At 51.4% G+C, this 12,419-nt stretch overlaps 1 protein-coding gene across 2 annotated transcripts in view; it reads right to left on the reverse strand.

Annotated features, from left to right (window-relative positions):
• SIDT1 (SID1 transmembrane family member 1) overlaps positions 1-12,419 on the reverse strand; it is a gene marked incomplete at both ends in the record, with an annotated part of 45,218 nt that continues 32,799 nt past the window's right edge. The window contains 15 exons of one of the 2 annotated variants that reach the window (XM_084279093.1): positions 1-63; positions 939-1,052; positions 1,705-1,815; positions 2,140-2,245; positions 3,027-3,073; positions 4,205-4,281; positions 5,045-5,059; positions 5,442-5,550; positions 7,317-7,453; positions 8,379-8,496; positions 9,381-9,504; positions 9,992-10,065; positions 10,733-10,799; positions 11,333-11,406; positions 12,005-12,153. In XM_084279093.1, the coding sequence (XP_084135219.1) occupies positions 1-63; positions 939-1,052; positions 1,705-1,815; positions 2,140-2,245; positions 3,027-3,073; positions 4,205-4,281; positions 5,045-5,059; positions 5,442-5,550; positions 7,317-7,453; positions 8,379-8,496; positions 9,381-9,504; positions 9,992-10,065; positions 10,733-10,799; positions 11,333-11,406; positions 12,005-12,153 (1,385 nt within the window). The remainder of the gene's footprint in view (positions 64-938; positions 1,053-1,704; positions 1,816-2,139; positions 2,246-3,026; positions 3,074-4,204; positions 4,282-5,044; positions 5,060-5,441; positions 5,551-7,316; positions 7,454-8,378; positions 8,497-9,380; positions 9,505-9,991; positions 10,066-10,732; positions 10,800-11,332; positions 11,407-12,004; positions 12,154-12,419) is intronic. The other variant, XM_084279094.1, reaches the window with a different exon arrangement.

Genomic DNA, 12,419 nt, shown 5'->3' on the forward strand with positions numbered 1-12,419 from the left:
TCAGAACACTGGGATCTTGTCCCTGCGCACCGTGTCCAGGTCATCGTCCAGGGTCAGCAGGACCTGAGGAGGAAAGTGTGAGGCAGCTTTAGGTCTCATTGGCCAGCCCACAGCTGGAGAGAATGACCAGCTCCCGATGGCATCTCATCTCAGGAAGCTTCACCTGGGCCACGTCTCCAGCACACAGAGCAATCACAAGAGTAACCCACTGTCAGACTCACTTTGTTTCTGTAATGCTTCCAGCAAGTCCCTCTGGCACCACAGCTGACAGGTAACTGCCTACAGCTAATCCTGCCCCAACCGTGATGGAGAGTTCACTGATAAATTGGGCCTCTGTCACCAGCCTCTGATGAAGAGTCACCCAGTAATTGCTTGACCACAGTTCAAGTCACTGCAGGCAGCAAGGCAGCTCCTTTGCTAACAGCTTGTGCCTTGCACAGCTAGACTCTCTTTCTCCATGTCCCCAAAACACTGTGCTGTGACCCCATTGTAGGGGACACCTCCACCTTTGCCACCACACAGACCATCGGGCCTGAAAAGAGGTACCAAGGAGAGGAGCACAGGAGTCAACTATGGAAGTGGAGGGAAAGACCATGAACTAAATTCCACAAGAGTGACCTTATTACCTTGGTCAAAGGGAGTCCCTTTCCAGGAGCTCCTTGCACACCTGTGAAAGGGTTGGTCACACCAGCAGCCCCTCAGCTTTCCTACAACATCTGTGTGACCCACAGTCCCAGAGGGAATTTGAGGCCAGGAGGCTCAGGGAGCAACAAGCCTGATCCCACTGTGTAGGATGTCTGGAGGCAGAGCCAAGCAGAGGAGTTGAGGCATTTTGTGAGGTCCTGGGGCAGCCTCAGCTCCATGAGGATAGAGAACAACAAGGAGGAAGAGGAGAGGGTGATGCCATACAGCAAAGTGGGGGGCTCAGGAGGACTCACCAGAAAGGAGAAGAACAAGGCAGCTGCAGAGAGGAAGTGCCAGACGTCGTGGTCGTCAAAGAAGCCCAGCAGGATGCACGGCCGGTTCTTTTCCCGGGACTCTGCTGGAGTCTCCTGGGGGAGCAGGCAGGGTGTCAGGACCCAGCACTCACTCACACAGGGCCCTGGCTGGCCATGCCAAACCCTCTGGAGATCACCTGGTCCTAACTCTCCACGCGGAAGCCAGGAGAAAGGGCTGTGCTGGCCAGAGCCATGGTGAGAGCAGGGCAGGAATGCAGTGTCATACTTAGACCTGGAGATGGATCTGGGGCCAAAACCCACAGCTGGGGGGACCCCTCTGGTCTTCAGATCTGAGGTCCTGGATAGCACAAGCTGCACAGCCTATAGCAGACCACCCTGCAGGAGGCCCCTCACTTACATGGAGATGGACACGCTACCTTGTTAGAAGGCACCCAGCACTAGTCAGGATTATGCCCAGTTTTGCTTTCAGATTCCCAGCTCTTCTTCTGTCCCTGGCAAGGACCAGTCACCTCCAGATCACCTGGGGCACAAATAGTCTCTCCACAGCTGCATACACACACTCATTTTTGGCTCAGCACAGCTTCCCTTGCTCCCTTCCTCATCTACTGAATTAAATCCTTCCAGCTCTCCATGAGCAGCCCAAGATTCTCCCCAGAGTACTTTTGTGTGTGTCTAAACAAACAACAGGAAGGGAAGATGGCAATAGATGGAGACAGACAGAAAGACTGTGAAAAGTGAACTTTACCTCCCAGCTGCTGAGGGTCTGGAAGAAGAAGTAGAGAGCAGATGCCCACACCACTGCTGTGGCCACGATGCAGAACAGGGGGATGGGCAGGAGCTTCTCAGAGCTGCGGAGCTGCAGACAGGGACAGAACTTCACAACACGTCCCAGGTTCTTCCCAGGGGCCAGAGCTGTTCATAGGGCTGACATACCAGCCTGGACCATCTGCATCTGCAAAGGGCTGCCCACCCAGGTAAGTATGGCCCAGCCAGTTGGGCCCCCAAGATGGCAACACAGCATCCAACACCTTGTCCCACCATCCCACCCAGAGCCTTGCAATGCCCCTCTGCATCCCTCTGCAGCACCATAGGAACCCAGACTGCAGCCACAAAAAAAAAAAGCTCATCCCTTTCCTTTTGGAGGCAGACGCCCCAGGGAATAGCTACTGCTGCCTCTTACCTTCATGATGATGTAGAAAGCCAGATACAGCAACAGGTTACAGATAAAGATCCCCAGTATGTAGGAGGCAAAGTCTCTGGGCCGATACACCAGCCCAAAGATAGCACTGAGAGAGAGGAAAGAAAAAACATTAGACACCTGCTGTCACTGAGGACAGGGTACCTCCCCAGACTGACTGCCACCCACTGTCCGCCCCAGAGCACAGGACAGCCTCTCAGTTCCCTAGAGGAAATGCATCATTCACCTCTGCTCAGTGCTGAGAAGCAAAGGAGAGCCAACTCAGCCATGGTCAGCCACTGAGAGCAACCAGAGACCCCAGAGGGCAGGCAAGGGCCTGTAGCAGCTGGCCTCAGATCTGTGTGTTTAGCAGAAGGCATATCCCTGAGAAGCAGCTTCAGGGAAAAGTAAGAGCCTGAGGTAACCACTTTAAAGTATCATCCAAGAGCCAATTCCCCCATCCATGCAGTTACTGATGAGCCAGGTTCTGTGACTAGCAAGGGTCTGTCAAGTCTTCTGCACCTCACCTGTGCCAGAGACCTCCCAGCTACGTGGGAAGCACAGGTACAGCACAAGGCAGCTGCACAGTACCAAGCCAGCCTGACACAAGCTCACTCAGATGCAAACCATGAGACAGACACCACCAGCTGCAGTGCTCAGGGGTGCCTTGCATAGCTCAGTAGCACTGCACTACATTCCATGGATCTGCCAACCATTCAGCTCTGATCTGGTGCAGCTCCTTGCCAAAACAGGCCAAAGGCCCCAGGCACAGGCCTATCACACAGCCACTGCTGCATTTCTCCATCATTTCAGGCCACCTGTGTGTCAACACCAAATCCCACTGCCCCCACGTGCACCAGTATGCAAGATACCCATGCCCCACTACTCACAAGGACCAGTTGACCAGGTTTCCAACAATGAGCAGCACCATCCTGTCCTGAAGAGAAGATACCAATGATTATGTGAAAGCAGGAGGAAAAGCAAAGAGAGGCCTCTGCCTTCAAAATTCAGGATATCATTGTGTGACAAGTTAGAGTCTGGTTCCTACAAACACACATGCACCTGGCTCTGAAGTTCACTCTGAACGCGCTTTTGCCAGATGGAAACCCCTCTGGTCCTCACAAATTTGAAGAGACCATTGCAAAAAGGAGACTAAACATCTGAAGGAGAAGCCCAACACTTAAGGATCATCCTCGGGATACTCTGCAAATAATTTAACTAGTTTTGCTGTTTTTCCAGTTAAGATTCCTGCCTTCCCACCCTTTTACAGAAGAAAATCGCACAGAGAAAGTACATGCTGGAACGAGGCAGCAGGGGACGCTTCAGACAGCATCCCACACATGGCCAGAGAAGCTTTACAGCCACCAGCCAGGGAAGGGCTGTAACTGCGGCAGGCAGGAGGGGCACGTCTGGGGGGGGTGGGGGGGGGCAGTGTGTTTACGCTTACAGCTGCCTTCACGATGCAGCTCTGCCAGGCTGGCCGCAGTTACCTCGTGCCTGAGCGCGCTGCGGGTGCTTCCCAAACTCAGCCTGACACTTACTCAGACACGGAGGGCGGTGGTGGGGAAATGCTCCCGGATAAAACCTTAATGGGGCTTGAAGCCCTAATTAGCACCCTGTGCCAAAATGTGTAATCAGTGGGACACAAGGTAACACCTACTGTTTCTTACTTTTCTGCTGCCTGCCTTGAGGTGGCGTAGAAATCCCAACAGCCCTTGCTTGAACCCCAGAGTCAAAATAGTGGCCGTTTCCCTGGACAGGCTGCTTTTCAGAGACTTTCACACTCACTCCTTTACACAGGTGTCCCCACAGAGCCAGAACAAAGAAATATCCTGCCACACTGTGTCACCTTCACTCTGATGTTTTAATTTACCTAGATCAGGGGATGCCTGGAGGCGGGAGGTAAACCACTCCAGCAGATAGGTGCCCTTACTGAAACATTTTGGGGGAAGGTGACGGAGGGGAGCAGAGAGCATTGCTTTTCCACACAGCCACACCTCTTGCCTCTGCACACTGGCTAGAAAGCGAGGGATTGCTCGGAGAGGCGCCGCGATGAGGAGTCACCCACCATGTACATGGGTCGGCTGCACTGCTGGATACAGTCCGTGTACAGCACCATGGCCGCCCGGCGAAATATCCCCAAGTCTGCCAAAGAGGAGGGAGAGTCAGCACAGCCAGCAGAGCAAACACCAAAACGCCTACAGAGGCAAGATGCAGGCACCCACCAGCTGACAACGGAGGACCCAGCCCATGCCTGGTCAGGGTGGCAGCCAGATTTAAGTTTTGCCCTTTGGGAGCAGCCTGTGCTAAGCAGAAGGGCAGCCCCCATGGGATGTGGATGGCGTTTGGCCAGCATGACAGGTTAGAAGAAAAAAGCTCCCCGTAACACTAGCACTGCCCAGAAGTCAAAAAGGCCCAGCCTGTATGCATAAACAGGCCAGCTTTGCAACCTCATCTCTGGAAGAGAGATGTGTGTGCGGGAAGAGGGAAAGCAGCACCCATAGAACGAGCTGCCAGAGCAAGGAAACAGTAGAAACTCATCCCTGAGGCCTTCGAGGGCCACAGCACACTTGAGACACCTTCACCCTCAAAATCATTGCCAAAGCTTCCCTTCAGTAAGCAGTAGGGACGGGATGGAACCACATGCACGCACGCATGCACACACATATCTCTCCAGCAAGAAACGCAGAGCTTGAAACGGCTCCAGAGCCAGGATCAGAGATCTCCTGTGCTCCATCACCCCCTTCCTGCCAAGGAAGGGGACTGGCAGCTCTGCCGACAAGCTGACTTCACTTCTCAAGAGCCAGCCGCAGGTGGCACACTCCCCCCACACATCCACACACCCTGGCTGCTGTGCCCAGCTACTGCTCACTCAGGTCGACAGAGAAAAAAAGAGCCGCAGAGTTACCTGAGTCAGGACCATCTGAAGCAGACAGAAGCAGGAGAGGAAGGAGAAATACGTTTGTAAGTGGAGCACAAGGTTCCCCACCAGACCCCCTCCCCACCCACACCATAAGGGTTTTATGTAGCACGGTGCTAGGGAGAGCTGTAGCTGACAGGCAGGCTCCCTCAGAACTCAGCTCAGGTGCTACCATAGAGCAGACAGGTCCTGCCGACTCCCACAGGTCTAGGAAGCAGCAGCACAAGGCCTTCAGAAGTTTGGAAGAGCATCAGATAGATGATAGGACAGGATAACCCATAACACAAGCACAGGTGACAGGACAGACGTGCTGTGTAGGCAGCACAGGGGGGAGGAAGAGGCCCCTGCGCACCCCGGAGCGCGACGGCTCAGTCACGGCACTCACCGATCTTGAAGCGGCCCATGTAGTAGATCTGGGTGCTGAGAGCCAGGGAGGCCACAACATGGATCATGGAGAAAACGACCCAAAACCACACATCATTCTTCCCAAACACCTGAAAGCAGACACATTAAAAGCAAACTGAGCCCTGTTGTCAGCAGGCCGATCCTTGCCTCTCCTGTGTCACCGCAGGACGTTGTGTAACCTCACGGAACACAGAAGAGAAACCCCTAAACCTTCCAACTCAAAACCAGACTTATAAATCCAAACAGCAATGCAGAGAAGCAAGGGGAGCTCATCATTTCTGGAGAGGAGCCCATTCTTTCTGAAGACCCCTTCAGACAAGGATGACAGCAGGGAAGAACTGCAGCTGGCCCAGGGAGCAGGAACACAGGGACTCCTAGGCCAGGCAAGCTCTCCCTGCTGAGGGGGGCAGCAGCTCTCTGTCTGGGAGCTGGATCTGTTACAAAGGCAGTCAGGAGGAAACCCAAGATTACTTTAACAAGCACACTGCAGTACACCAAAAAGGACAAAGCTGCTCTGCAGGTAATTGCTCCTATTGTGCACTTTCACTTTAGGGACTGGAAGTGACCTACAAATGCAGGTTAATGCGATATCAAAGCCTTAGTTTCAGTTATACATTAAGGAGCCTAGAAACTCTGGGCTGCCATCAGGCTGTGACCATGCACTCCCCTCCTCTGGGGCACAGCACTTGCCTGAACTTTGCCTTTTGTGTGCAGGAAAACAACAAATAAACAAACAAAACCAAACAAAAGGCAAACAGAAAAGCCACCTCTACATGAAGGGAGCAAGAGAGACATGCAGCTTATAAGCTCCCCTCAACAGCTTCAAAGCATCCCACAAGATGCCCCTGGTGTTTTGAACCTGAGTGTACAGATCTAAGAGATTCTTGGAAAATCCCAAGTTTGGGATGTTGCTGCTTTTGCATGCCATATTCATGGAATCACAGAATGCTTTGGGTTGGAAGGGACCTCAAAGTTCACCTAGTTCCAACCCCCCTGCCATGGGGGGGACACACCCTCACTAGACCAGGTAGCCCAAAGACAGTCTCCACAGACAGTCTCCTACCCAGAGACCTCCAGAGAATCAACTGGTATTCTGCATTACACATGGCACAGAGGGGCTGGTGGCCCACCTGCCTGGTCATTCCCAAATGAAACTGAATCCTCCAAAAGAAGAGAAGCAAAGACCACCGAGCTAAAGCACATGCCAGATTTGGACAAGCCCAGCTCAGTCAACACCTGCAATACTGTGAGCAAACAGGAAGAGCCCAGTACTACCCTGACCAGTCACTCATTACTGGTGAACAAGAGCGACTCTTGCAACTCCTTCTGCTCCTCTGCCCTTGTGTAGCCTGGTACTCCAGAAACTCACCCATGAGCCCCTGAAGCCATTCTTCTAGCCCTGCACCTCCCCAAAGACAGCAAGGCCAACTGCAGGAGCTGTGCCCAGCAACACAGAGTTTTCCAAAGGGGAGAAAGAGGCAGAAGCAATTAGGCAGAGGACATTTATCTCAGATCCTCAGCCAGCCTCATCCCCCTACTCCATGCTGAGCTACCCCACAGGAAATAAGCTTGGTCACAGACACCTGGATGTATGAATTTCTCCTCTTGAGGGTATGTAGTGGGCAAAGCCCAAAACGGGACCCACCTAAAGAAAACTGATGTACCCTTCTCCCCTCCTTGCAGGCCAAGGGGAAGGGAAAAGGAAGACCCAAGAGCACTGGGAAATTAAATGCTAGCAGCTGCTTAAAGCACTTATCCTACCCTACTGCTCTCCCCAGTCATTTGCCAGCTTAAGGTCTGCTCCCAACCACACCATCTCCCTCCCAGAGCAGCAGGTAGTTAAGAGGAGCCATACCACTCCGAGGACAGCCAGACAGATGACCACCGCAAATGAGGCATAGGCAGAGTAGGCACTGGCATTGATGTCTGGGTGGCGGGTCTGGTAGAGCTTGAGCATACACAGCCCTGCGATCATGTACATGAAGGAGGTGTCTGTGGAGGGAGCACAAGTGAAACAGTGAGAACAGCTGCTGCTGAGTAGGCTGAGGAACTGCTGCCAGTGCACATGAAGTGCAGCAGCAGGGCTAAACCCAAGGCTGGCAGGCACCACTCCTCGATGCTGCACCGTGTGGTACAGCCCTCGGTGCTTGGCCATCTTGCAACACATCTACCGTGCTCTGGAGCAACAAAAACTGGAGGGGCTCAGAAAATAAGTGCCCACAGTGCAGCACAGAAACAGGCAGGGAATCACAGAATGGTTGATGTTAGAAGGAATCTCTGGAGGTTGTCTGATCCAACACCCCCAGCTCAAGCAAGGTTAGCTATAAGAGGGTTGTCCAGAACTACGTCCAAGTCAGGCAGGAGACTTCACAGCCTCTTTGGGCAACCTGTTCAGTCTCTGACCACCCTCAAAGGAGAAAAAAAAAATTTAAATCCTGAGTTTCCATTTGTGCCCATTGCCTCTTTTTCTATCACTGGGCACCACTGAGAAGACTCATCTTCATTCTCTCTCATTAGGAATTTATGCACACATACAACACTCTGCCCGAGTCTTCTCTTCCCCAAAAAAGTGAAGGAACCCACAGAGGAAAATTTTCCACAGAGATGGCAGACAGATTTCATAGACTTCAGTGCTTTGCCACTCAGGCTATGCACTTGTCTTCAAACACTGAACTGCAAAAGCAAGGAAGATCTTGCCAGCAATGCAACACCAGAGTCCCGAGGTCTGGGGAAGAGGCTGAAATGTCTTAGTCCCTGACATCCACAGCCTCACTGACTCCTGACTGAGCCCTTGGAACAGGCAGAGTCCAGCAAGGCTTGCAAAGGTAGAGGGCTGGGAAATGCCAGCAACTCAGCAGGAGACAGAACATGGCAAATCCTACCTCCAGTTCAAAGGGAGAAAGGAAATTCAGCTTACCAAACTGGAAATTGGAGTAATTAGGGCAGACATGATAACAGGCACTGAGCACCCCTTCCATCATCAGGGCAATGCCCATAGCATAAAAGAGACCAAAATGCTTTGGGATCCCATAGTCCTGGAAGAAAGCAGAGATGCATAGTAAGTACCTTCACTGCCCTGATGACAAACGAGCTTCTGCTGTCCATCACTTCATTCCTCCTAAACCCTGCATGTGTCCTTTAGTCAGCAGTGCAGCAGCATGCACTGCCCACAACTGAGAGCACTGGGCAACCAGAATAGCATCCTTGCTTTTGTGGTCAGAAGGGTTAAAAGCACCTGAGCAGCAGGGCCCATCAGCCTAGCGACAAAGCATTTCCATCATAATTGGGCTGAAAACCCTTAAGGCTGCTAAAGCCTTTAACTGCTACCAAGCCAGTGAAAACAGAGCCATTTGTCTCCAAAAAACACCAGCACCACTGCCAACAGGGCTGCAGTTTTCTCCATTCTTGCCCAGAAGATACTGCAGAGACAGCAGAAGCTCTGACTACAAGCAGCTCTGCTTCAGAGCTAGAGACAGCCAAATCCTCTGGGTTATTGCAGGCAGCTCTATTCCCTCTTGCTAACAGGAGTGCCCAGAAAGGAACTCTTGAATGTATAAGACAAATCCAACCTCCTTATAAATAAAAGCATCTTGGAACAGACCTACTGTCCCAGTTCCTCCAAAGTTAGTGCTGAAGAAAGAGCCACAACCACAGGAGTCATTTCTCTGCTCATCCCCTTGTCTTTGCAAGCCCAGGCTGGGGGGCCACCACAGCAATGGGAACATACAGTAAGCAGAAAAGCACTGGTGTGTGTAAGAACATAAGCATCCCACCTAGACCCTTTTTTGGAGCGGAGGAGAAGAGGAAGATTCAATCCTCCAGCAAGGAAAGCAAATGGAAAACCACTGCATATCACACTGGTTTAAGTTGTCCCTGTCCTTCCTCCCTCCACTCAGCCCCATGCAACCACACTTCCTACCAGGGTGTAGACATCTTTCATCTCCATGGCGCGACGGTGGAGAATATCCCTGCGCAACACGATGAGGAGGAAGAGAAAGCCCAGCAGCATGTGGCCCACATTGCTGAGAATGTTGTTGAAGGCACTGCAGGGACAGATAAGGTGTAAGACAAAAGGAGCACAGCAGCAGGAAGGTGAGTTCTGGGCCATGATAAGCTGAATCTATTTCAATTCACTAACCCCCATTCTCCACCTTCAGCAGTTGCCAAATGCCAGCCTGTTTTACATCCTGGATGACAATTTAAGGTTCACCTGCCACACCAGTCCTAACACTCTGCAAGATTCCCAAAGCAGGGCTTTGTTTTTCTACACTCCTACATCAGTTCAGAGGAATGCTGCTCTGAAAAGACTGTTCTGAACTTCTTTGCAGAGCTGCTGCTCCGTAGATAGAAGCTGAAGTGCTCCTGTGTTCTTTTGGACACCTCATTGCTGTGCTGTTGGTTTGCTAGAGGAACCCAAGTGGCATGTGTTCCTCAGTGGAGCTCAAATTCCTAAACCCTCACCGGTCCTAATCCAGTTACTGTGATCCCAGCAAGGATAAAATCCTAACCCAGACCACAGGGGTCACTCACCTCAGCACCCCAAGGGGATGGGCACACAGGAAGTTGTAGTAGCAGATGTCCTGATTGCCCGTCACATTCACTACCTGGAAAGAGAGAAGGTGAGAGACCTGGTGTCAGTAAATCCTCCCTGTTGGGAGGTGGGATGTTCACTTTGTGCAAACACTGCGTGTACACAAGATGTACCAGGACACAGCCTGACTCTGGCACAGGGCAGCACCAACATCTGCAAGTAAAGCTTTTGGGGAGGAACAAGATGTTGCCACAGGCCACAAATCTGACAAGAGTCTTCAGAGGGAACACACTGTATGCTCTCAACCTCATCATGACTAGATCTGCCTGCAGATATTGAATAATAGCAGGACAGCATGGGCAGGGAGGGAAAAACAGTGGAACAGTCACCCATATCACAGCAACTCCTACTTGCTTTCAGTTGTCTTTTAGAGATAACAGCAGATTCCTCCTGCCTCAAACGAAACAGGCCCCACATGAGACGTCAGATGAGCAGGAGAACAGCTACACTCCTGCTTCCCAAGTAACAACAGCAGAACTGTAAGCTCCATGAGCCAAGCCAGTAGCAACACAACACATGGTGCAGAGAAAGCAGCTATGTGTGCTGCCCCTCAGACAGAGCAGGATTCCTGGGTCACGCCAGTTTCACTGTCATCATCCTTACACCATATGCAACAACAGAGCAAGTTTAAAGGCGAGTGTACCCAAGCACAGGGGACAGCCACACAGAGCCCAACGCACCGTCTGGTAAGTGATGACCAGCTGGATGACAGGCAAGGCATAAAACACTGCAATGGTGATGATGTTCCTGCAGAGAGGAGACAGTAGCAGCAGTTACACACACCACAGCTGCTGCACACCCAGGTACTGCCCCAAGTGCTTCTGGAGGAATGCATACACCTCGGTGCCTAAGGGCACACATGCCTCTCTCCCAGTCAGAGTTTCATACCTCTGGTTATGATCTCCTGAAGCAGGAGACAGCAATGTGCTAATGCAAATGCTAAGGGCACAAGAAAAGCCAGAATATGGACTACAAACTCGTGTGTTTGAGTCCAATTTCTCTCATTCCCCAGTATGTTCCAGCACACTCGTTATCACACTTTAAAGCACTCATGCAAACCAGGACCATGTGGGCACTTGTCCACAAATATCCTCATTTGAGGTGTGTGGGATCTGCAGATAACTGGTTGGAACGGGGAACGGGGTCACAATGTATAAAAGGATAGCTCAAAGTATATCCTCAGGTCTGAAGCATGGTTCAGAACACTGTCATATGGACAGACACCACCACCAGAGACCGAGTCCAGAACCTTGGGGCTTACCAGTTTGCCTTCTCCTTACCAGAAATAGATTTTGTATTTTTTGCTGACAATCCTTCGGTCCTTCCTGGACAAGTCTGATAGATAGAGGAACACCTAAAACATTAGCGGATGGGGAAAGAGAGAAGAAAACAAGAAGAACTGGTAAAGACTAGAAGAGCCAGTAGATTATCTTGACATATGTGGACAATGGGCAGCTTGGTGATATTTGGACCACTTTTCACACAGCGCTCTTGCTGTGTCCCTCATGTCTGTGGGGAATGAGTTCTGCACAAACCTCTGACCACACAGAGCAGTACAGGGGAACAAAAGGAGGCAGTTTAATAGCTGCGAGCTTAAAGCCCCTCTGCACATCCATTACAGTCACACTACTCCTACCAGATAGCTACCTACTATCACAGGTTATTTCCTCCTTATGCTGTCCCACCTCCTTGCACTTCCTGGGACACTCTGGGCTTCTTCCTCCTTTCTCAAAAGTCCCAATGCACGCTGATTTTCCGTATTAAAACACACATTTCAGCAGCACACTTAGCACAGTACGAAAGCTACTGGACTCCAAATAAACACTAAGAAACATATTTGGCGTCATTAGGTTAAATGCAGCTAGAAGGGAAGTGGAAATTTAAAAACTGTGGCAAGTGACTAGTGCTGGTCCTGGCCCTGATGTGCCCGTGGCCCAGCATCACAGCCCTACCTTCGTGCGGATGACATTCTTGTCGCTTTCAATTTCCGGCATGGTGTCGAAGTCACTCTCCTCCTCCACAGAGCTGTCTGTGTCAGAACCAGCTGGCAGCCCACGGTCAGGGGAAGACAACTGATGTCCACCACTAGAGCTTGACTCATCTGGAGCAGAGCAGGGAGAAGGAAACAGGCAGGGTAAAGGCTAAATCCTTCTGTGCGCAGCAACAGGACAGCTGCCCCAGGTATCTGCTGCAGTGTGCTGAGCCAAGTTGGTATGGTCATTCCAGGGAACAAGTTTTTCCAGGCCCTCCTGAAAGTTTCAGGTATCAGCCAAGAGCACTTTCAAGGACCCCTCAAGCAGCATTTTGGTTTTCCCCCTGCTTTTACTCTACTGCTTTTCCTCTCTAGCATTTTCTACTCTTATTACC

Source organism: Gallinula chloropus (assembly GCF_964237585.1).
Source record: "Gallinula chloropus genome assembly, chromosome: 1".
Classification (NCBI taxonomy): domain Eukaryota; kingdom Metazoa; phylum Chordata; class Aves; order Gruiformes; family Rallidae; genus Gallinula; species Gallinula chloropus.